This window comes from Taudactylus pleione, unplaced genomic scaffold, assembly GCF_031769625.1.
Source record: "Taudactylus pleione unplaced genomic scaffold, aTauple2 ptg001346l, whole genome shotgun sequence".
Lineage (NCBI taxonomy): Eukaryota > Metazoa > Chordata > Amphibia > Anura > Myobatrachidae > Taudactylus > Taudactylus pleione.
The window spans coordinates 297,915-324,358 of NW_028285746.1; the positions used below are offsets into that span (position 1 = coordinate 297,915).

At 39.2% G+C, this 26,444-nt stretch overlaps 1 protein-coding gene across 11 annotated transcripts in view; it reads left to right on the forward strand.

Moving 5' to 3' along the window:
* DOCK9 (dedicator of cytokinesis 9) overlaps nt 1-26,444 on the forward strand; it is a 296,517-nt gene that overhangs the window by 181,712 nt on the left and 88,361 nt on the right. For all 11 annotated transcript variants that reach the window (XM_088463360.1, XM_088463350.1, XM_088463352.1 and 8 more), the window contains exons 19-30: nt 958-1,050; nt 2,391-2,514; nt 9,551-9,672; nt 10,510-10,596; nt 10,893-10,982; nt 20,466-20,581; nt 21,394-21,463; nt 23,687-23,812; nt 23,915-23,986; nt 25,003-25,149; nt 25,731-25,814; nt 25,921-26,032. In XM_088463360.1, the coding sequence (XP_088319486.1) occupies nt 958-1,050; nt 2,391-2,514; nt 9,551-9,672; nt 10,510-10,596; nt 10,893-10,982; nt 20,466-20,581; nt 21,394-21,463; nt 23,687-23,812; nt 23,915-23,986; nt 25,003-25,149; nt 25,731-25,814; nt 25,921-26,032 (1,243 nt within the window). The remainder of the gene's footprint in view (nt 1-957; nt 1,051-2,390; nt 2,515-9,550; nt 9,673-10,509; nt 10,597-10,892; nt 10,983-20,465; nt 20,582-21,393; nt 21,464-23,686; nt 23,813-23,914; nt 23,987-25,002; nt 25,150-25,730; nt 25,815-25,920; nt 26,033-26,444) is intronic.

Genomic DNA, 26,444 nt, shown 5'->3' on the forward strand with positions numbered 1-26,444 from the left:
TTTATTTATTTTTTTAATAGCACAGGCCCAATAATTACCTGTCATTTACAAACCCGTATCTCTGCTCTGTTAAGTACAACTTTTAAAAGTGAAGTTTTCATTCTGTGATTTCCTTACATGCAATGTTAGCATTTTTTTCTGTCTGAAATAATTCGCAGATGTGTACTTGTATATCTTTTGCTGCAATTAAGCTAAAAAGCCCCTCTTGGGGCACCGGGCTTCTTTTTTTGCCGAAAATTAATCTAGGGCACGGTACGTCTAGAATGCACCAGCACTCTGTGCTGATTAATTTGATATGCAACACTTGTATATCCTCAGTGTGACTGAGTCTCTGAATCTGTATACGAAGTGCTACAACGTAAAGGTTTGTGGGTCATATACAGACTCCGGTGCACAGATATACAAGGGTCACATCTCAAATTAATCAGCACAGTCTGCTGGTGCGTCATAGTCACATGGCATTGCAGCTTCGTCGAAAAGAGACGCCCGACGCTAGCAGTGTCTCACGGGACCTGGTGGCTCATTCACGCCAGGCATATTGCGCTGCGTGGCATGTTGAGGCTAGATTTATGAAGACAGATCTGTAATTGCCATTAGTTCACATCACTTTAATAGGGAGAATAACCAATGAGCGTGTTTTTCTTTGAGAACATTTATTATTCATACACCTAATTCACAGACATCTGCCGAGTTGACATGATAGGTTAATAATTGTCTCACTTTTACAAATGTAACAATATTATATTAATATTGTGCTAATCCAAGGAGAAAGTATACACAAGGAAAGAACACAATATGATGTCAGAATAAGGGAATGAATACCTTGGGAAAGTTGAAGACTTGAGGGTGTAATTTGTCGTGTTAACAATATAGCAGGGAAATCGTATTGATCTATGATCAATGTAACTTTACAAGTTAAATAAACCTGTGCATAAATTAATGTTTTCTATGTCTTAGTGCATATATGGGAGACCTGGCAATCCAGTCTTTGTGAAGAATGCACTGGCCTCCGTTTTGCACCATCAGCAGAATCCTGAGTTCTATGATGAGGTAGGCCACTAATAGCTGGTTGGTAATGTGTGTTACACGGGCGAATGAAATTCACTCTTGCAATTGAAATTATAAACAAAAAGCATTTTAAACATTACATCTCTTATTCCATGCTCAATCTTATGATAAATCGGTCCTCACATGCTACTGTAATTTATTTCAAAGTACACCAGTTTTTTTTATATAGAAAAATTAAGGGATTACACCATATGAACTGGTGTGGCCTTACAAACACAGCTGGTTCTGTACTAAGGTGGGTTGTGTTGACTTCATGACAAATCAGAGGATAATTTAAGATTAGGATTTGCATTTTAGCTGCTGTTTGCTTGTTGGGACAACAGGACTGTTGACCTCCACTGTATTATACAAGTTGATTCTTCTATTTCTTCTGCTTAGATAAGGGCTTCATGGGGTGACACTTACAAATGCAGGCAGCAGGTATAAGCGATGCATCCTGAATTTAATATTTCTTTTATTGAGGATTTGCTTTAGTCATTGCAGAGCCGTAACTAGACTTTCTGGTGCCCTGTGCCAGAGAGAGCATTGGTTCCCCCCCCAATTTTTTTTTTTAAGAAACATATGATAATGCACCTGAAAAAGGGCTATGGCCTCATGGGGAAGGGCCAGGTAAGAGATAGGAGAGGCCAAGAGAAGCTGGGGATAAAATAAGAGGAATCTACAAGTGAGAATGATAATAATCAGAAAAATGGACAGGCCCAAACAGCGCCCCCTGCCCTGCCGTGCCCTGTGCCATGACACTGGTCTCACCGCCCTAGTTACGGCCCTGAGTCATTGTATGCTAAATTCATTAACTAAAGCATTGGGAGTGAAATCTTCATTATTTCATGCATGAACTAAGTGGGTGACATACTAAGCCACTAATAAAAGCACTCTGTATGGGTATATAATGTACAAATCATAATTTCAGTTTTCCCATACAGTTATTTGGTTGGTTAGTGAATGTGCAGCCCAGTGTTACAGCAGCTAGCATTCGCCTGCTTCATATTTTAAATCGAGTAGTTTATTTACTCTTTCGACATTTTCATCGTGTTAATCTATTTGGCAGTAAATGATAGTACAGTTTGCTGTGTGTGCCAGTGTCCTCTTTCCACCATCTGTAGAGGGTTCTGTAATAATAACAATAAAGTGAAATGCTATAGCAGGTTCTCCATGGAATGCAGGCAGATGTATCCTAATGCTGCTTCTGTTTTTAAGAACTAAGAATAGGAATTCTGGCGCCATGTTCAGGTTATAAAAAGTTCCATTTGTTAAACCTGTCTGACTGAGCAGGAATAAGTGTCACTTAAAACTTGTCTTTTTTTTTTCTTCTCTATTTGCAGATTAAAATAGAGCTGCCCACACAGCTTCACGAAAAGCACCATGTGTTGTTCACATTCTACCATGTCAGCTGTGATACTTCAAGCAAGGGAGGCACAAAGAAGAGGGATGTCATAGAAAGCCAAGGTTGGGATATATTGTTATATACATACTAAATCCAAATGCAATACCCTTTTAATTATAGTTGTTACTTTTTCAAGACCTTGTAATGAGAGTACATTTTTAATGCACACTTCCAGAATGCATCCAGTAGTTTCAGTTAACCTATAAGCCTAGCCAATGGCAGTTATTCATATCAAACCACAAATGCATTCTCCAACTTCATTCTAGTTCAACGTGGTGGTAAGTATTAAGCAGATTGGCACTGTTGATAATTACAATGAAATTGATCACTATTTTATTTATTCAGCTAATTTTGTGTTTGAGTGTGTGTATAAAATATATATATATATATATATATATATATATAATGCAGAAAGGATGGGCGGCACTGCAGGTCTTTTTCTTAAGCAGGGTTTAATGCACGCACGAGGGTGATCTATATACGGTAGGAATCTATATTTTATTCTTTGTATGTAACCTCCACAAAGGGGCTTGAAGCCCTGAAACGTTGCATCAAACCCTGCTTAAGAAAAAGACCTGCAGTGCCGCCCATCCTTTCTGCATTCTACTATTCAATACCGAGGAGGGCACGCAGGCCATTACACATAGACGGGACACGGGAGTGCCTGGACTCTTATTAAAATATATATATATATTAATTGAATCTCTATTCCCGGCACTCACTAGTATATAGGTCTTACTTGCATCAGTGCCCTCCTAGGAGTGTGCATACTCCTAAATAGAAATAATTCTAAAAAAGGTGGCACTCGGCGCCTTAGTAAAGTCTGTAAAAATCATTTCGGGCCATGTGCCCATTATCCTTGATAACTGGCACACGGTCCAGAGTGCCATTGGAATAATGTTTACCAAACCTTACTAAGGCACCAAGTGCTACCTTTTTGAGAATTATTTATATATATATATATATATATATATATATATATATATATATATAAAAATATATATATAAAATATACACAAACACATTTATATACCTTGCCTGGTTGGTAAAAGGAGGGCACCGGACGCAAGATTTCTATTGCAAGCACTGGAGTGCCGATTATATATATATATATATATATATCTATCTATCTATATATATATACATATCCATATCCATATCCAAGGTAGAAGTGGAAAGGCACTCGGAGACGCAAATAACTTCAAACAGCTACAATGATGTAGTCAACGTTTCGGAGGGAACCTCCTTTATCAAGACTGTATAATAAAAGTGAAAGACAAACATACATTAAATAAACTTGGCTTACCACCCTCGTGACATGTGCAAGCAATTCCAACCGACGGCTGAATCCCGATGACGTCACACTTGCGACTCGGAAAAGCCGGGGACTCCCTGTGGGGGAGTGGTTAGACAGTGACAGTAGTGAACGGACCATCAGCAAGGTAACATGTAAACAACAACGCTACGTAGCACGGCAAACCACCGTGCTGTACCAGGGAAGGGAAGCGAACCAAAAACCAATGTAGTAAATGCATCAATCTAATAACCTGAAAGGAGACAAACCTGCATAAAGTAATAGCGATAAAAGCAAAAAATAGAATGCATGGACATCTGAGGCAGGTGTATAATAATCTAAATGAGAAGAATCAACGGTAATATCAGTCACTGATATCACATATCAGTGTAAACCACTCCCTGAGGTATCAGCGGAGAAAACAACAGACTACATAGACATCACAGAAAACATGAAAACACAAGAGATTCATTCAGTCCCCTGGGTTGGACCGTCTGCAATCTGTGGATCCATTGTGCCTCTTTTTGCAGCAAAGTGCGATCACGATCACCTCCCCTAGGATTAGGGGGCACATAATCAATCATTTTGTATCTGATGGTTGATAGATTGTGTTGGAAATCCTTAAAGTGTCTAGGTACAGGTTGGTCAATCTGTTTGCCATCAAGAGCCGCTCTAATACTGGACCTATGGAGGGCCATGCGTTCTTTCATTTGTCTTGATGTTTTCCCTATGTAAAACAATCCACAGGGGCATCTTATAAAATAAACAACAAAACGACTAGAGCATGTCAAGGCATGATGGATTTGTAGATTTTGCCTGATCTAGGGTGAGCAAAGGTGTCCCCAGTTTCTAAGAAACTGCAAGTGGTGCAGCCTGTACATCTGTAATTCCCCGGCTTACGAGTCAAAAAATTAGCCGGCTTGTTGCTACCCATGAGACTGATGTCATTTTTAACGATGTAGTCCTTGATATTCCGACCACGCCGATAGGAGGGTAAAATGGCACAATTTTGTAAAGCAGGAATTTGAGGATTATCAGCAATGATGGGCCAGATGTTTCTGGCTTTTTGAATTATCTCCGAACTTGCTGTAGTGTAATTCATCGTCCAGATAATATTATTTTCCTGTAGTTTTTTAGGTTTGCATAATAAACTGGTCTCTCGATCTACCATAAGAGCTCTCCGTTTAGCTTGATTGAGTGCCTTGTGGGAATACCCCCTTTGTGCAAATCTTTTCATCATCTGATCTGTACCTTAGCATCCTCCGGTTCACTGCAGATGCAAATGACACGTAAAAATTTAGAGTATTTTAACCCCCGTTTACATGCCGGGGGATGGTGGCTAGTAGCCAACAACATGGTGTTGCGATCTGTGCTTTTGTAGTATATCGAGGTTTGTAGGGATCCAGACTGATCCTGTTTAACTAGCACATCCAAGAAATGTATTTGGTCGCGGCTGCATTGATAAGTAAATTTAATGGGAGAGTTACGTGAATTGGTTCAACTCATAAAGGACACAAATTCCTGTTCCGATCCAGTCCATATAATAAAGATGTCATCGATGTAGCGATAAAAAACATTCTATCTGACTGGTAAATTCCTGGTGGTTGAAGAAGAACATTTGTTCTATGAAAAACATGTATATGTTCGCAAAGCTAGGGGCCACACAGGACCCCATAGCACAGCCTGACACTTGTTGAAAAAATTGGCTATCGAACATAAAGTAATTGCGTTTAGGAGTAAGTTGTAACAATGATACAAAAAACTCAACCTGAGGACCAGTATAATCAGGATTATTAATAAGGTAATTGCGAACAGTGTTGATACCTTGATCCTGTGGTATGCTTGTGTATAAACTACACACATCAACTGTACAAAGGAGAGATTGGGACGTGCTTCTAGGTAAACTTTTAAGTTTACACAGGAAATCAGTGGTATCCCGAAGGAAGGTGTTATGTTTGCATAGTAATGGCTGAAGGAAATGATCTAGATACTTCGAGACACCATAATACAAAGAGTCCCGTGCAGCAATTATCGGTCTCCCAGGGGGTGCGATGGAATCTTTATGCAATTTCAGGATCGTATAAATTACTGGTACCTTCGGATGTTGTACAGTTAAGGCCTCCACGATTTGACTGGAGATAATGTGGTTATTCTTTGCCTGGTTAAGTAGTATTTGCAATTCTGTTTTATATGTCTCTGTGGGGTTAGATGGTAACTTTTGATATACAGTTGTATCCATCAATTGTCGGTACAATTCGGCTTTATATACGTCCAGATCCTGTATAACTAATCCACCCCCTTTGTCAGCTGGGCGGAATACAATGTCATTATAGTTGGATAACAATTTGAGTGCTTTATATTCATTCACCGAGATGTTGCTGTTGAATGGACTGGGTGACTGTTTAACTTTGTCAATGATACCATCCAAATGATTGCTAAAGCATTTAATGCTGAAGTTGGAGGATGTAGGGGTGTAATACGATTTTTTGTATACAGGCAATATCGATTGTTCTGAGGAGGGTTTGCCAAAATGTTCACGAAGTTTGATTCTCCTGTCAAACTTAAACAGATCTATTTTATCTTGAAAAGAATCTGGTTTCTGGGTTGGAACAAATGATAATCCCTTATTGAGTATCATCATTTCTTCTTTGGTGAACTGGTGAGAGGACAAATCAAAAATTATTTCCTCCTGTTGTATATCTTTTTTGGCCTGCCTCGTCCACTGCACCTCCTAGGGGAGGTGATCGTGATCGCACTTTGCTGCAAAAAGAGGCACAATGGATCCACAGATTGCAGACGGTCCAACCCAGCGGACTGAATGAATCTCTTGTGTTTTCATGTTTTCTGTGATGTCTATGTAGTCTGTTGTTTTCTCCGCTGATACCTCAGGGAGTGGTTTACACTGATATGTGATATCAGTGACTGATATTACCGTTGATTCTTCTCATTTAGATTATTATACACCTGCCTCAGATGTCCATGCATTCTATTTTTTGCTTTTATCGCTATTACTTTATGCAGGTTTGTCTCCTTTCAGGTTATTAGATTGATGCATTTACTACATTGGTTTTTGGTTCGCTTCCCTTCCCTGGTACAGCACGGTGGTTTGCCATGCTACGTAGCGTTGTTGTTTACATGTTACCTTGGTGATGGTCCGTTCACTACTGTCACTGTCTAACCACTCCCCCACAGGGAGTCTCCGGCTTTTCCGAGTCGCAAGTGTGACGTCAGCAGGATTCAGCCGTCGGTTGGAATTGCTTGCACATGTCACGAGGGTGGTAAGCCAAGTTTATTTAATGTATGTTTGTCTTTCACTTTTATTATACAGTCTTGATAAAGGAGGTTCCCTCCGAAACGTTGACTACATCATTGTAGCTGTTTGAAGTTATTTGCGTCTCCGAGTGCCTTTCCACTTCTACCTTGGATATACAGTTTCTTGGGTTGTGGCACCGGAGCTACTCTTATGGAATGTTATATATGAGTGCCGGTCTAAATGCTGTCTTTATATATATATATATATATATATATATATATATATTTGAAATGGCAAGATGGTATATCCTGCATTCACACCCTCCTTCAAGTGTTTCCAATGGGGTGCCACTGGAATCTAACAACATTCAAATATACAAATAATTTCTGTGTCCAATGTCCTGGACCAGGGCAACTCATCATACTTGTGAAAAAAAATTATAATAATTTTATTGTCATATTCAGACACATTCTTATCACAGTGTAACATTTTTAGAGTCATATCTGTCAACGTTTCGGTTCATGTTGAACCTTTATCAAGACCGACTACAGAGAGCAACATTTGCTAAAACATGTAGTTGAAAGCATATCTGTGGGTAGAAAACAGAAATAAAAGACAGTCTCACAGGCTTCACACAGTGGAGCTCATTCAGAGTCGGTAGTGAGCGCTCACAACCGACTCGATGTTGCCCCACAGCGCATGCGGGAGACCCGGCTAACGACAGGCGCTCTGTCGTTAGGGGTCTCGTAGCAGACGGGGCGAGCTGTCGATGTTGAGTGACAGCTCGCCCCGTTTGCTGGGCGGGCTGGGGGCGTGCCCGGCCAAACGGAGGTGTTCCAGTCGGAACACTTGCCGTTTGGGGGCGGCCCCACTGACGACATTGCTGATGTCAGTGGGGAACTTCCTGCTCAAACAGAGCAGGAAGCTCCCTGGGGCTTACGAGTGCCCAGACCCTACCCTAGTGTTAACCCACAGCTTAACGATCGACAAGGAGACGGCCGTACAAGATGCAAGCCGCCGCCCTGATTCAGAGCGACCGCTTGCATCTAACGACCGCCTCTGAATGAGGCCCCGTGTCCCATTCTATAACACGAACTATCAACCGTATCATGATCATAATACAGCTGAAGAAGTCCAACTATCATAACTGGGAGCTATATATCTAATGGAAATCATAAGGCAATTATGATATAAATACAACAACAAAAAACACTGACCAGTATAGTACAGAGGGCACAATTCAGCTTTGGAAATAGAGTGAGATATAGCAAGTAAATGAGCATCTTGGTAAAACCATGCTGCACTGCAGGTGGGGCAGATGTAAAATGTGCAGAGAGAGTTAGATTTGGGGAGTGTGTGTCCAAACTGACATCAAAATTGTAGTGTAATAATAAAGCTGTGCAGTATTTGTGGGCTGCTTTCAAAAGCAGCCAGTATTTACCTTACATGCAAAAAAATAAATGTATTTACACCCCTTGCATTGCAATATGGTTTGTCCAGGTACACAGTTACTTGCTATTTCTCACTCTATTCCCAAAGCTGAATCAGGCCCAGAGTGTCAAATGTATCATATACCACTCTGCATAGTCACATTGTAATACACACCTATACCATAAATCTCATATGAAAGGCGCTCTCTAAATTACAAATCATGCCCTTCAGCGCTTACTTCTATATCAGCATATGTAATAGTGAAATCTATGTAACATCATAAGTGAAGGTCCAACAGAGACAACTAGCATCACTGTCTGATTGTTAAAAGCGATCCTATCTCCAACATATGTAATCCAGCGTAAATGTCAGGCTGCTAATACCGTCTAAGCCGCGTGTCCATGCCTGCAGAAACCGGGCGTTTATATAGGGCTCTCCACACCATGCATTTATATGTGGTGGTAGTGGAACTAATCAGCCGGCTGTACGGTGCATCCCTGGAAGTTGTGGGTGTTCAACCACAGGGCTCACGCCGGGGAGGAGAATGTATATGAAACTGCATTCCACACCTAGTGCGCGTGGTCAAGGAAACCAAGTGCCCAGGTGAAACGCACAATCAGACAGTAATGCTAGTAGACTTTGCAGACTTTTCCTCGGGGTCATTTCACTCCTATAAAATATTTATTTTACATGTATGTTGGCGAAAGTCCATTTTCAGTAAAGAATATAGGTCATATCTCAGTAAAGAATATAGGTCATATCTCAGAGGACCAGTATAATGTGAGAAATTGATGAATCCTTTCAGTGACAAAAGTAAGAAGGTCAGTGTGCTAAAGAACTCCATGGAATGGAATGCATGCATTTCTATTTCTTTGAAATTGGGGCAGTTCACAAACAGCCGACGTTACTTAAGATTATATTCATTGGAAAAATCTATGTAATTTGACTACAAGTATTGGATTATCAACCTGAATGAGCACTGCAAATTACTGCTGTGATAGTTTTCATTCTGTACGTTGTGGGTAGAATTCTTTCGGCTGACATTGAGCAGCATGCAAACTGGGATGTTGGGAATGGTATTTGCGAGCAAGGCATGTGAATGTGTTTGTCTTACATACAGTTGGCTATGCCTGGCTGCCCTTGCTGAAGGATGGTCGAGTGGTCACCAATGAGCAGAACATTCCAGTGTCTGCCAACCTTCCTGCTGGCTACCTTGGCTACCAGGAACTTGGGATGGGCAAGGTATTAAGCATTTCCCCTAATACATCTCAATTGATTCCTGAGTCACACATGTACGGATAGTGCAACAATTTCATTTATCTATTATCGCAGAGATTACACCTTTAGTGCACAGTATCTATCAGTGGCAAACGCAGGATTTCTAGAGGGGGGTTTCCAAATGCTTGATTTTAGAGTGAGTGTGGCCAGTCCATGAAGAGGACAGAATTAGCACTTATCCAGCTTTAATATGAGTCATACAAAGTGTATTGTGTGTCATAATTCCAGCATATAGAGGACCAGCGATCACAGTAAGCCATTAGATGCGGCAGTATGGCTATCCTGCCTATGCCGAATGTTTTTATTTTAGATGTAGGCACCATTCCAGAGTATTAGAGCAAGTCTGGGGGAGCAGCAGAAGAACCTAGCACTGCCCTGGACATATATGTACATATTGGGCTCTATAGCAGCACATTCCTAACAGTGAATGTTTTCCAAATCTCCTAGTTGGTGCAGAGGTTATTTATTGCTGACTATTACATGTTAAAAGATCCACAGGTGGTGCTAATTATTTCATTTGTGATACTGAGATTAACATGCAGCACTAGTGAAATTCTGTTACATTACTATTTCTATTGTGGTCATGGTGTGGGCTGGGGTGGAGGGTTTCCAGGCAGATGGAACCCCCCCTGCATTTGCCTATGTCTATTGTGTTCCCATTACCCATGTTGCTCTGTCTTTTATTCAAGGTGCATGTTCCCCTTTATAGCACTTGCATATAAATAGCATGAAAGTCTCCCCTCTCATATTGCTATATTTTTTAGATCATATGTATTATAAGTTATGTTTATTTCCCACCAGCATTCTGGGCCAGAAATAAAGTGGGTGGATGGAGGCAAGCCACTACTAAAGATCACCACGCATCTGGTGTCCACTGTTTATGCACAGGTAATGTCTTCTAGAGCCACTTCTTCACACACAATGATGTGCTTTTCTGCGGTCTGTCTTCCAGTAGCACTGCTTTACATTCCACTGGTTCATTTGTTATTTTAGTCTGTAGGTTTTTTTTTCTCCATCCATGTCTTGATAAATGCAGGAATGCAAAATTAAATTGCCTGTGTAGAATGATTTATGCAGACATTTTAATTATTTATTGATGGTTTTTACATTAAAAGCTAAATAGAGAAGAAATCTGATTTATAATGAAATGATGACCAACCTCACATCTATTTATTTCCATCTAGGATCAACACTTGCACAACTTCTTTCAGTATTGCCAGAAAACAGAATCTGGTGCACAGGCCTTAGGCAGTGACCTTGTCAAGTATTTAAAGGTAATTATGAACAAGATACCCTGAATTTATATTTTATGTAGAATATATCCTAAAGGAAAAACTAAAACTAACAAAATAATCCTGGCGCTTGTAAATGTAATAAAATGCAAAATGTGGCTACTTACAGTCAGGTGCATAAATATTGGGACATGGACAGAATTTTCATATTTTGGCCTCTATTCACCACCACAATGGCTTTGAAATGAAACAAACAAGATGTGCTTTAACTGCAGACTTTCAGATTTAATTTGAGGGTAATTACATCCAAATCAGGTGAACGGTGTAGGAATTACAACGGTTTCTATATGTGCCTCCCACTTTTTAAGGGGCCAAAAGTAATGGGACTATCAACTCAAAAGCTATTTCATGGACAGGTGTGGGCTATTCCCTCGTTAATTCTTTATCAATTAAGCAGGTAAAAGGTCTGAAGTTGATTCTAGGTGTGACATTTGCATTTGGAATTAGTTGCTGTCAACTCTCAATATGAGATCCAAAGAGCTGTCACTATCAGTGAAGCAAGCCATCATTAGGCTGAAAAATCAAAACAAACCCATCAGAGAGATAGCAAAAACATTAGGTGTGGCCAAATCAACTGTTTGGAACATTCTTAAAAAGAAAGAACGCACTGGAGAGCTCAGCAACACCAAAAGACCCGGAAGACCACGGAAATCAACTGTGGTGGATAACAGAAGAATTATTTCCCTGGTGAAGAAAAACCCCTTCACAACAGTTGGCCAAATCAAGAACACTCTCCAGGAGGTAGGTGTGTATGTGAAAGTCAACAATCAAGAGAAGACTTCAAAAGAGTGAATATAGAGGGTTCACCACAAGATGTAAACCATTGGTGAGCCTCAAAAACAGGTAGACCAGATTAGAGTTTGCCCAACAATATCTAAAAAAAGCCATTACAGTTCTGGAACAACATCCTATGGACAGATGAGACAAAGATCAACTTGTACCAGAGTGATGGGAAGAGAATGGGAAGAGAAGAGTATGGAGAAGGAAAGGAACTGCTCATGATCCAAAACATACCACCTCATCAGTGAAGCATGGTGGTGGTAGTGTCATGGCGTGGGCATGTATGGCTGCCAATGGAACTGGTTCCCTTGTATTTATTGATGATGTGACTGCTGACAAAAGCAGCAGAATGAATTCTGAAGTGTTTCGGGCAATATTAGATGCTCATATTCAGTCAAATGCTTCAGAACTCATTGGACGGCGCTTCACAGTGCAGATGGACAATGACCCGAAGCATACTGCAAAAGCAACCAAAGAGTTTTTAAGGCTAAAAAGTGGAATGTTATGCAATGGCCAAGTCAATCCCCTGACCTGAATCCGATTGAGCATGCATTTCACTTGATGAAGACAAAACTGAAGGGAAAATGCCCCAAGAACAAGCAGGAACTGAAGACATTTGCAGTAGAGGCCTGGCAGAGCATCACCAGGGATGAAACCCAGCATCTGGTGATGTCTATGCGTTCCAGACTTCAGGCTGTAATTGCCTGCAAAGGATTTGCAACAAAGTATTACAAAGTGAAAGTTAGATTTAGGATTGTTTAGTTTGTCCCATTACTTTTGGCCCCTTAAAAAGTGGGAGGCACATATAGAAACCGTTGTAATTCCTACACCGTTCACCTGATTTGGATGTAATTACCCTCAAATTAAATCTGAAAGTCTGCAGATAAAGCACATCTTGTTTGTTTCATTTCAAAGCCATTGTGGTGGTGAATAGAGGCCAAAATATGAAAATTCTGTCCATGTCCCAATATTTATGCCCCTGACTGTATATTACTACTATAAGCTGCTATTCATGTGGGTTACCAGTACTCAAGAAAAGGGGAAATTACACACAATGGAATTGGAACAGCACTAATAAGTAATTAATACAAATATATAAGTAAATCTTATATGTATGACTCTGAAAAATAAAAAATGGAGACCACAAGTGAGGGTAGTATAAGTAGAATAACAAAATTATTTATTAAAACAAATAAAATAAACAATGAGATTGGTACCACATTATATTAATAATATTGTGCACAAAAATTTAATTATATACTAAATATTGCAACCTAAGACCTCCTAAACGGGAGAATGTGAAAAAAGCTGTTCTTTTAGAGTCAATAAAGGTAATTATTGGTATGATTACAGTTACTGGCTGAAGTGTGAAACATGAAATTGAAACTGATAATCCTAGGTGTAAATGCAGCTCCGCTTGTTCCTGCAGCGGCTGTGATGAGAGTGATAACTCCACTGAGCCCTGACACTAGTGTCAGTCTAACCCAAGAACAATCTTTTTGCAAGGGTAAGGGGTGAAAGCGCTTATGCCGCAACAGGCGATTTCTATAAGTTTTTTTTTTACTATATAGGGAGGTAGTAAGATTGATGTTGGCATCAAAAATTGGATGCTGGTACTACTTATTTTAAATGTCAACTTGACTTCACTTTAGACTGGTTTTGTGACTTCAAATATTGTGTCAATTCAATCTCTGTGCCTTTCCAAAAAATTACCAGGTTATCTATGTACTTTAAATACATTGCTAACCTATCTTGTAATATGTAGCCATCAAAAAAATTCCGTTCTATTGATGCATATTTATTGAGAAAGTTTCTCTCTCAAAAATCCTGGAGTGCCAAGTATGGTTTGTACGCTTGGGGTACTACCTAAAGGTGTGTGTGTGTGTGTGTGTGTAATGTTATACTGGAATTCCAGTTTCTAAAGTTTGTATCCTTCCTTTTCAACGTCTTGTTTATACACACGTTATTCTTCTGCCTTGGGGCCATTCCCTATCAAGGTTCACCCTATAGTTTTCTCTTCGGAAATGTGCTTCATGTGTTTTCACTAATCATTCAGCTATTAAAGTAGTGATACGCTCTTCCCAGTGCATGGGGACCTCGCATTGCTGTTTCATAGTGGCTGCTGTGGTTGTTTTCTTTCACTTTCATATATCAGGATAAACTACAATGAAGTGGTGGTCAGCTGTGTGGTTTATTTGCTATACCAGCTCGCCTCGTCTGAGGCGTCCTATGTGGTATTTCTTTCTTGATGGCAGTTTCTTTTGCTACACTTCTTGACACCCTTCAGGAAATGTCCTATTGTTCCTGACCTTCGGTTCCTTGGGCCTTGATGAGTTCTTTTATCGCCTTCTTGGGCCCCTCTTGGGACGAGGGGCAATTCAACTTTTTAGGAGTGCTCCGGCAATCCTAACTGTTGTTTTTCAATTGGTCCACATCCTCTCTTGAGCTCCGGTGGCACAAGATCTCAGACTTATCTAGCACATCTCCATGACGGTTCTCCTGTTGGCTCTGGTTTAGCCTCGCTGAGTATGGTTCTCCAATCTTCGGTGGTTCGTGCAGGCGACCAGGGGCCTATCATAGTTGGCTGGATCTTTGTTCAGCGAACTTCGATCTTATATCTTGCTCTACTACAGGCTCCATACCAGCGTGACTCTTGCAGCTATGATCCTGAGGCATTAGGATATCCTGGAAGTTGTTTTCTACTCTAGCTTCATTTCGGAAGTCTCGGGTCGCTTGGGGCGAAACAAGGTTGTTGGGTTTTTTTTGGCAGGTTCATGTCTCCTGGTCTCCAGGTGAAAACATATGCTGTTCTTCGCCTGTGGATTTTGTTTCAGGATGTAGATTGCCGCCTTATCAGTCTTCTTTTGATATCAGTTGATCCTGCTACCGGGTTGCACATTCTACATGGAGTTTAAGGCCCAGTCATTATGGGGCTTTCCTACTGCCCAGTAGGTCTCACTCTTAGATTGACTTCATTCCATCTGGATATGTTTGACGCTCTAGACTTGGGGCATCTCCACCATGTCCAGTTCAACAGTCTCTTTGGCTTTCGCTTCAGCTTGGTGGGTGTTCGGGCTTGGGCTCTGTCCAGTTGCTTTCAGTTCCACTAGGATTGGGCTGCTTTTCACACCATTCTGGTTCCTGTTTATCAGATGTCAATGTATCTTCGCTGTATTTAGTGGTTGTAGGATCTTTCGAGTCCAGATTGTGCACTCCTGATTCCTTGGTTGTGCTCTATCATGCTTCTTGGCCTGTTATCAGGAGTCCTTTTCAGGTGGATTCATTTGACTACTTATGGTTACGTAGTCTTGGTAGGCCTTACCCTCATTCCCTTCCCCATTTTCTGTTTCTGTACTTTGCCGTAGGTACCTCACGGACTGTCGGGTGTGGAGTTTTCATTCCTCACCTTGCTATGCGACTTCTTGGTTCTCGTTTTTTTTAAATTGGATTATCCTCGAGGGTTGGAGGTTTGTCATATTAGATATGACTTCTGTTTTCAGTAGTGAAGGTTCCAGGTTCATTCCTGGCCTCGCACCCAAAGTGTGGATTTCTTTTCCGGTTAGTTGTCACGATGATCTTTGTCGTTTTCTTGTGACCACTGTCTTGCAGTGGGCCCTAGGGTTTTGCAGATTCTCAGCCCCTTCCCACACGGGAGGTTAGCTTTGGGACGTCCCCAGTGTGTATTCTCCAGTGTCCCCTAGTGGATGAAGGAGAAAATAGGATTTTGGTACTTACCAATAAATTATGTTACAGCTTGATGGTTTCCCGCCCACTGAAATCCTTGCGCTAGTATAAATAAATAAATAACGAATGAAAGACGAACATATAACATTTTTTAATGAATTCCATGCTCTTCATACTCCAGCATAACTATTTTATGTTTGAATATACCTATTATAGGCAGATACGCGTTACCACCATGGATATGAAATTCACACTGGGATATGCAAATTTGTTTGTGGCAGCATGGGAAACAACCGCATATAGAATAATAATACATTCCAAGAGAGTATATATCTATGGGCAAGGTACATAGATGATGTTAATGTATCTGGTCAGGAGGCATGGAAAAACTAAATGCCTTAAAGGAATACCTAAATGCAAATGTATTGTATCTGGAGTTTACAGCAAATATTAGTGGGGCATATATATATATATATATATATATATATATATATATATATATATATACCAAAATTTTATCCCAGCAATCATAACAGAAAATGGCTGGAACATATCCCGAAAGGGAAATTTAAAAGACTCCAAAGGAACTGCTCTAGCTTGAAAGACTACAGAATCCAAGCTAATGAACTGAAAGAACGTTTCATAGAGCGAGAATATGATGATGAAATAGTCTACACTGCATTTAAAGAAGTGGAAGGTTTAAAAAGGGAAAGCCTACTTGAAGAAAGAAAAGCATTCAGTACAAAAGAAAGGAATGAGAATGTAATGTTCATCACAGAATATAGTGATAATGCCAGAAAGATCAAGACGATTATGAGAAAACATTGGCCGCTCTTGCTAAAGGATGAAAAATTAAAAAGCTTTTTACCAAAAAAACTGAGTATAATCTTTAGAAGGGCTAATAACGTCAAGAAGAGTTTGGTACCGAGTGCTCTAAGAACAGTTGGATGTCTTAAGAAAGAAACACCCAGCTTTAGGCATTGCCTAAGATGCAAGGCATGTCAAACTACGGGTAGGAATAGCACTAAACCCATACAGCGTTTTTCATCTAACAATACCAAGAAGAACTTTGAAATTACAAGCAGTATCACATGTGATACAGTAGGGGCGGTTTATTTGTTGGAGTGCCCGTGTGGCCTCCAGTATGTAGGTCGTACTATTAGAAAACTGAACAGAAGATGGGCAGAACACATTCGCAATATAAAGAAAAAAGTCAAAACCCATAGTGCGTCAAATTATTTTGCTTTAGTACACAATGGCAATCCCTCCCTTTTAAAATGTATTGGCATACAAATGGTACCCAAACACTGGAGAGGAGGGGACTATATAGCCCACATCTCAAAAGAAGAAGCAAAATGGATATACCGCTTGAAAATGCTACATCCTCGAGGTCTTAATATAGATTTTGATTTGGATTTTTTTATTTAGAATTTTTTTTTTTAGAATTTTTACTCAGAATGCATATTTTTGTTTAGCATATTTTTAGAATATATTTACTTCTAGTGTATACTTTTATCAGATTCTAAATAATCCCTTCTGTTTTTTTATATATCAATATGTATTTGATAATTTTACTAACGATGTTAATCATAATATACTATTTTGGGTAATATGCCTACTATATACATCTCTTTTAATACATTACTTTTTTAATATATTATTCTAGTATTATCCTCTGATGCCCAATTGCAGGATCCCTCTTCCTCATCCCCTCTGGCTAGATCACACACCCCCCTCTTTCTAACCCTTCCCCTCCCCTCTGCTATGTGCTCTTCATGTACTTTCTAATGTGACTTTTTTGTGCTTTCTTATGTGCCTTTTTATAGTTCTCTTCCAAATGCTTCTTCTTAGTAATTATATATTGCAGTCTTATGGTGCATACACACGATCAGATTTTTCCTTCAGATATGAACGATAACGATTTAAAAATCGTTCAGTCGTTCATATCTGAAGGAAAATCGTTCATATCTGACATGCCTGAACGATGGACGATCAACGATGCGCGTTCCCGATGGTCAGATAACGATTTCTGACATCTGATGTGTTTGCAGTCAGACTTGGACGATTCCATTCATTTTAATGCAGTCAAAATCGTTCAATCGTTCAAATCGTTCAAAACTTTGGTAAAATCGTTCAAATCGTTCAGTCGTTCATCTGACAAATCTGACAAGTCTGACAAATCTGACCGTGTGTATGCTCCATTACATTGGTTTGTGTAGCAAAATAAGTTAGATTTGGCTGGCAACAAAATATGAACAATATACATTTTTACCTTTATTTTGATTTGTGCTTACTAAACAACTTAATTTTGCACAAAGATAAAAATAAAAAGAAAGTTGCATTGGTCTGCCTTACAAACAAACACACAGCTGTAACAGATAAAGCAATATAAGAGAAATGAACCTATAGAAACATAGCTTCCAGCACCGATTAAGGATTTCAACCAGCTCCATGGATTGCTCCTATATTCTCTGATGAAGTCTACAGCTGAAACGCGTTAGAACGCAGGAGCTACAAGCGTGGATCAATAGGCAGGTAACTCTGATGTCATCAGGGATCCCCCGTCACGAAACCTCCCACTACTGCTTACCTGAAACTCACGAAGGGCACCTAGAGAAAGATCCGGACCAGTATACCACTGGGGAAAACAGCCGGCAGAGGGAAGAGGCGAGCTGCACATGCCCGAGACAGTGAAGGGACAGAAGACAGTAGCTACGGACGCCACTCTCCACCATCACTACAAACTACTGACGGCAAGCCGTCTAAGGATTTTTAAGCCACATACGAGGACTTATTAAAAAACCTACGTGCACACTGATAATAATGATTGAATATTGGTCATCAGATCACAGGAACCTTTGTGTAAGAGTTACATCTCTTGTTCGTCTGTGAAAAAGCTGACTTTTCTTTGCGTTTACATCGCAACTTGGCTAATCAAATAAGGAGTCCAGGTGTAATCACCCTCATTGTTAGAATCACCTTACATATTGGCACTCATTCTTTCGAGGCACTACAACACTTTATAATCTTGTTTTTCCCATGTCTCATGTTTTTATGCATGTTTATATGTTTTGTACATTTGACTGATAACCCATTTTTTTGGGAACTTTCGCATGTTGATTTAAGAATTTTTTTAATGTCATCATAATGTTTACATTTGAGAGATGTTTATGTGAGATTAATTAAATCTCTGTTGCATTAGTGGATTAAAACAGTTAAACCCAATATGTTTGGCGCCCATTTTCATATGTATTCCTAAACTCTCTAAATAAAAGGGGGGGGGACCTCTATTTCTCAACTGAAAAGGGCAGCAAAGCATTTTGAATATAATTTGGGAGGATATAGGGTAGCACAGTCAAATTTTCTTCTTCTATAGATAAATAATTTAGTTCACTCACAGCTGCTAATCCAATCAGCCAGTACCAGCTGGCTAGTTAATTCTCAAAACCAAATAAACCCAAAAGATTGTTGGATTGCGCTTCAGAGTGAAGCTTATTAAAATATTACTACAATATAATAACCACTTGACTTTGAAACAAAATATTTAGACAAGGCTTATAACAAATTTAATATACATATTCAAAGTTAGCAATTTTGACACACATGAAATATAACAAATCTACCGCATAGTAAAACATACATGTATAAAATAGTTTCTCTTGGACTTCAGTCATTCCTTGTATAAAACGATGTGAAATATTAAACACGGTAACTTTTGAGTATAAATCCTCACTAATGAATTACAATTTATTACAGTCTCCTGTATAGTTTAGTTGCGTAGATATATAGTGTGCAATGCTCACCAGCAAGTAGAAAAAGCACAAACTGAGATTCCTTTAGCTTAAGTGCACTGGATCCAGAGGAAATGCTTTCACTCAATATTAGTGTCTGCCTCCCCGAATAACTTGGTGAGGATGGCGGAAGTGCGTCTCCACTGTATGGCTCTCCTCCTGAGTCTGGGGAACCACAGTGTCTCTGTTTACAGTGGCTGGTGCGGTTTCCTAGCAGTCCTCGCACCAGGTCCATTCCGTGGGGATCACTTGCCTCTGGTTACAGCCAGTGATATTCACTTGGTAATGGATGCATGCTGATGGACCTTGGTAAGACTAAAGCTGGCCACACATCTATAGATTATCTGTCCAACCAGCCAACTAGTTGAGTGGTTGGAATTAAATTTTGGTAAGGTATGAAAGCAAATGACAATCAGCAAATTGCTCCCAAATGCCAAAAAATGGACAAAAACTGTTGTTTGAACAAATTGTTTAGATCAAACATTTAACAAACTTGTCTGACGACCATTTTCATCTGTTTTCTGGCATTTAGGAGCTAATTGCTGATCATCATTTACTCCCATACGTTACCAAACTTTAATTCCAACCGGCCAACTAGCTGGATGAAAGTTGGTCTAGTGTGTTTTCAGCTTTAGTTCTCCAAATGTTACAGGACCACACAATGTGACAAAGCAGGTATATCTGGTTTGCCTGGATGCAGTCTGTGGGCACTGTTATCCTTTTATCGACCGGTTTCGCTTCCTTCAGGGAGCTTTCTCAAGACATCGCTTACCAATAAATCCCTTCCTCTGATTCCACAGGGGACACTGCACACCCTCCCAATGCTTTTCCTTTCTGCAGTTTTCTTGGGAGGAAATCAGATGCATGGAGGTACTCTACTGCATCTCGTTTGTTGTTGCTTTATTGCTGTTTTGGTCCTTTGACCTCTTCTTCGGTTCCTCCTTCTTCTCCTTTCTCTCCTTCCTCTGTTCGGGCTTTGTTAATCTTAACTTAGCTTGGTGGGGTATAGAGGAGGAGGAGCCAACTTCTATTCTAAAGAATTCTTATAGTGCCAGCTCTACTCATCCACCCGTCTGTACCCCAGTGTGTATACTCCAGTGTCCCCTGTGGAATCCTAGAAAGGAATTTATCGGTAAATACCAAAATCCTATTTTTATGTGTCAATTTTATGTGTCCTCGCTGAAACCGGGATCTCTGTTTCCTTCCTCAGAGTCTCCATGCGATGGAAGGACACGTGATGATTGCCTTTCTGCCCACCATACTCAACCAAATGTTCAGAGTCCTCACAAGGGCTACACAGGAGGAAGTGGCTGTCAATGTGACGAGGTAGATCTAAGTATTCCTCATACTGTGCAGTTTGTGTTGTTCAATAGAAACTGGGTGTGTTTATGTATCAATGTGCAAAATTAGCTTGAAAATAGATTTGTATGTGAAATTATACAGATAATTCTATGTTTCTTCACACTGCATACACGCCTCCATTTGACTGCTAAAAATGCATGTTCCTGTGTGAGCATCTAGTGGACAACTTAATAGACAGATGGTTTAGTTACTCACAAACTGCCCTATACTAAGTTGTTTTTTTTAAGAAAATTGTTTACAATAAGTGGCTAGGTTTTTTTTATTGTATGGACAGATAATGTTTTTATCTCATTTCATAGTAAATTACATCCTAAGGCAGCATGTTTGGTGTAATTGTAACTGTGTGGAGTTTGTATATTCTCCCTGTGCTTGCGTGGGTTTTTTCCAGGTGCTCCGGTTTCCTCCCACATTCTAAAAACATATTTGTAGGTTAATTGGCTACTGAGAAAAAAAATATCCCCGATATGTGTGTGTACATGTTGTAGGGAATATAGATTGTAAGCTCCACTGGTGCAGTGACTGATGTGAATGGCCAAATCTTCTCTGTAAAGTGTTGCAGATTATGTGTGCGCTATATAAAGAACTGTTCATAAATAAATATAACTTCAATACTTTATGCTGTTTCCATCAACTAATAGTATAAGAGAAGGCTGTTAGTCGTTCAAACAGTACAGATAATTATTTGTTGTTCAATGTACTTACTGCTAAGCAGGAAATAAACAAGACTTATAGCTGTTATACATATCAGTAGTGCTAACCCTGTTTATATGTTCTAGGGTCATTATTCATGTTGTTTCTCAGTGCCATGAAGAGGGGCTAGAGAGCTTCCTGAGGTCATATGTTAAGGTATGTTACATATTGATGATCTTTGTTTATCAGTTGTGTGTATTCTTCTCCACATCTATCCCATGTTACGTGGTCTACCTTTATTGAAGCTCTTCTTAGTGATATCCATCCTCTTTAAAGAGCCACCTATTAAAATATTTTACTAAGTGCCCCCATTCCTTTAAATGCAGTTGATTTGATTTTACGGGGCTCCAAATCCATTAAACTAACCAGCTTTAAATTATATTAGATGGGAGTGTAAGCCAAAGGACCACTCACAATGTGCAATTTCTTATTAGCAGCTTGTGATTGGTCCTCCTGCTCACACATCCCATGTTTTAGTCAGGGCTGTAAGCCTCGGGAGTAAAAGGGGGTACATGTAAAAAAGTATTCCTCATACTGTGTTGTTCAATAGAAACTGGGTGTGTTTGTGTATCAATGTGCAAAATTAGCTTGAAAATAGATTTGTATGTGAAATTATTATTGTTTTAGTCAGGGCTGTAAGCCTCGGGAGTAAAAGGGGGTACATGTAAACAAGTATTCCTCATACTGTGTTGTTAAATAGAAACTGGGTGTGTTTGTGTATCAGTGTGCAAAATTAGCTTGAAAATAGATTTGTATGTGAAATTATTATTGTTTTAGTCAGGGCTGTAAGCCTCGGGGGTAAAAGGGGGTACATGTAAATAAATTATAATATATTTCATTGTCCTAAAGCAGAGAGTGATGTGTGGCCATGTGTCTTTTGAATGGATAATCTGTTATTTGCTGGTTTAAAAAAATCAGGATTAGTGAAGAGACTGATGAAGCTGGTTTACCAGTCATTGCCGTTTTTTTTTTGCTTAGTTCTCTGAGGTATCTTGTATACAGAGCGGTCTCTGGATTTATACTTGATAACATATTTTCCTGCACACCTGTGATATTCCTTTCAGAGTATTGGTGTATTAGGACACGATATAAGCCTCTTTGCTTTCACATTTGTTATACATTTCGTACATTCATCCCTTACATGGGGCCAAGTTAAATGATATCCATAGAATGCAGCTGTCTAATAAGGCTGGAGGCCACAGCGGCAACTTAGAACACACTCTGTTTTCTTCTGCTGTAGAGCATTAAAAGGTGAACTGTGTCTTTAGTGCCAAGTCTTTAACAACGAACTGTATTGCAAATGTATTTCTCTTCTGTGCATTGTTACTCATTGTTAGAATACTTTATAGTCACCAGAAGTTACAGATGGCTAATAGTTGGGCTTCCTATCACTGTGACGGTTGTCTTGTGTGCTCATTTGTTTCTGTACTTTGTAAGGCGCTGCGGAACCCTTGTGGCGCCATATAAATAAAGGATAATAATAATAATTATACATAATGGATATACCACTCTCACATGTGCGGCATCACTCTGATATACACGCACCTTCGGCCTCGTGAGTTCAAACACCCAAGGCATGTGTATATCAGAGCGCGACAGCACACCCAAGAGTGGTACATCTATTACGTATATCCTTCTACGTGGAAAATGATGTAGGGTGAAACAGATACATATAGGAGGAGAAAACAGTTCAGAGTAGGCTGTTTGTTTGAATTATTTTTAATGAATAAACATTTAACTGGCAAACTGTGTAAGTGACTAAAACAGTTGAACATTAATGACTACTGTCACTTTAAAAGTGGTTCATTTTCGAAAGAAAGCATGTGTTGTACAGGCTGGAAGTGCTTAATGCTACTTCAGGGTGAAGGGGCTGGCATGTCCACTCAGTGTTTGCTATGCTGGATTCTGAAGTGGGTGCTTAGTTAAGTCCTGTTTAAGTCTTTGAGGACTAATGTAATTATGAAGTAATTTGGATATTTCTTAAAATTTTTCTGTCAGAAATACTTATGTCATTGAGGCAGTGATGTGCTGCATTTCTGCGAGCAGTGTCTCTGTGAGAGATGTTATTGTTTACACTATAGTGATGCAGCTGTGACTTTGTGATGCGCTTCAGATTACAGTAGGAAGTAGACCAGGCCTGAGGTGTGCGGTCGTTTGAAAATAATGCACGGTTATGTCATCTAGTGTGTCCAGTCATGTTGGTTTTATCTCTCTCAATATATTCCATTTATGAATAGACTTATAACATGTGTATATGTGACAACATGGAGAGACAGTTGAAGTTCCAATCTTTGCCTTTGTTTTGAAAACATTTTGCCCTGATGGTTATAGGTTGATGTATATTGCATTTTATTATTCATTCATGTTATTCTTTATTAGTATGTCTACAAGGCAGAGCCATACATCACATCAGAATACAAGACTGTACATGAAGAGCTGGGCAAATCCATGACTGCTATCCTCAAACCTTCTGCTGACTTTCTAACTAGTAACAAGCTTCTCAAGGTACAGCTGAACTGGATGCCGTTCATTGTTGATTAAAAGTTCATCACTATGACACAATTTGCAATCTGTGTTTATGCATATTTTTTTGTTATTTATTCACAGTATTCTTGGTTTTTCTTTGAAGTCCTGATTAAGTCAATGGCCCAGCATCTGGTTGAGAATTCAAAAGTGAAGGTATGTATTGTCCATTGTTCCCAACAGGTGAATATTCTGTTATATGTTACATTTTTGCTGCCGTTATAATGATAGGAAGATGTATTTGTGGACAATCCATGCTTCTGGTCATCATCTACACATTTTAGGTTGTGCATTAAATTAAAACAGTGTGGGCCATGATAATATATATTGCAGCATACTCTTAATGCTGCTTTGCAGTTTGGGCTTTTCATTTCATCGGAGAGGGCTAATCATAACCACACAATGGTTCCTCTGGGATCTAGGTGGTAAGTATATATAAAGCCTAGGAAACCACAGTTAAGGTGAAAATTAGATGGTATGTCACCACAAAATACTACCTTGCAAGCAGATTTCCGTTTCCAGAAATGAGTCACCCTGTAGTGCAGGTTTGTTTTTATTTCACTCTGCCAGCCTTTCTAGGAAAAGTGCGTGCGCTCCAAAATACATGAGATTAGATGCCAGTTGTAAATAGATTTTGATGGTGGTGGTTTTGGTCCCATACTGTGTCTTTTAATTTCACAATTAAAACCCTAAGTAAAGCTTCTTATAACCCAAAGTAAAGCTTTTGAAATCCCCCCTAGTTTTTATCAGCTTTAGTTAATTTGCTTCCATAAGCTCTATATTTTTTGTAGGAATAATAAAGCTACTCCTATTGTAATGAAGGTTGTTTTGTAGTGACATAAAATAAGAATGTTTAACCCTCTAGATTGTGTTAAACTATAATAGAAGCTCGGTGACACTGATGGAAGAGCTGTAAATGATCAACCTTCTTTGTTTTCCTAAATATTGCTCATCTCCTCCCTCTTAATGAGACAGAGGTTTGATAATATCACTGTATATGGTGTAGAAAGGTAGAAGAAAACCGTTTACAAGATTTGCAACACGTTGATGTATCAAAAGGGATCGTTTAAATAAGTCCATATTTAATGAACAGTTACATATGTCCTTGAAACAACTAATACCGAAACTAACACAGCCATTCACACATCATACTTTCATGTTTGCATCTCTAGCTACTTAGAAACCAAAGATTCCCTGCCTCTTTCCACCACTCGGTAGAAACCTTGGTTAACATGCTAATGCCGCACATCACGCAGAAATACAAGGACAATCCAGAGGCTTCTAGGAATGCTAATCACAGCCTTGCCTTCTTCATAAAGGTAACGAGACGTATGACATTGTGACCTCAATCATTTGAAGATTGTTTAACATAATGAAATATAATGGTATAGACCTATGAAATGTTTGTGGTAGTCTGTCTAAATGTGATTGTGACCTAATCTGTAAATTAACAATTCCAGTAATTCTACAAAACAGCATTTCACAATGACACTTTGCTGTTCTTGATCATATTTCAGTTACCATTGAATAATAAAAAAGAAGAAAAACTGGCACTTAACCAATTAAAAAAAAAATGTAATAGCCTATATCACCATTCCTTTTACAAGTCATTAGAGTATATTATGTTGTGGTGTGAGGATTTAACAAATGACTCTAGAATAAGTAGCCTTTTCTATATTAATCTCTTGGTAGGAAAACGATCTGACATTTTTTATGTAATTATATGTTTTATCGTATTTTTGGTATGTTATTTTATGCCAATTAATTGGTTAATATAGGCTATTTTTTTTTTTTTAAATTGACCGCGCCTTGAATTGCTTGTTGTTTTGCCATTGCATAATAACCAGTGATAATAGCTGCCTTCAGTATATGCTCTCATTATTGTTTGATATGTTTACAGAGGTGCTTCACATTCATGGATCGCGGCTTTGTTTTTAAGCAAATTAACAACTACATGAGTTTCTTTGCACCAGGAGATCCAAAGGTAAGAGTGCATTGCTTGCCTATGAGATATAAGCATATAGATTGTGTGCTAGTATACGCCAAGTTTTCCCGCAGCTCTACTCTGATTTGTTATGTTTGATTTCCAGACATTGTTTGAGTACAAGTTTGAGTTTCTAAGAGTTGTCTGCAATCATGAGCATTACATCCCGTTGAATTTGCCAATGCCGTTCGGAAAGGGCAGGATCCAAAGATATCAAGGTATTTGTTACTGTTGAAAATCTTCTGTGACTGGACAATGTTTTGGGGCTACGAACAGCATTGCTGACCACTCGAAATGTTACACCTTTGCAACCGTTTTATGGTACTAAATACATGCATGTACAGATATTAATATATTTTGCAGAAAGGCTCCTGATACAGAAGGATTGTTTTCCAAGCTTATGACAGGATATATTTTTCTTTATATGGACAGTAACACACACATACATAAATTACATGCAGAGAGATAGTTTCTCAAAGCATTGTATTTGGCTGTGTCTTAGGTTGTGTTGGAAGTAGTGAATGCATGCATTCTGACTGGTTAAGGGAATATATCTCAGGAGAGCTGTATGTAGGAGGCCTGCCAGGGAATGAGTTTATTATAGTATGGTGGGCAATATTGCATATGGAG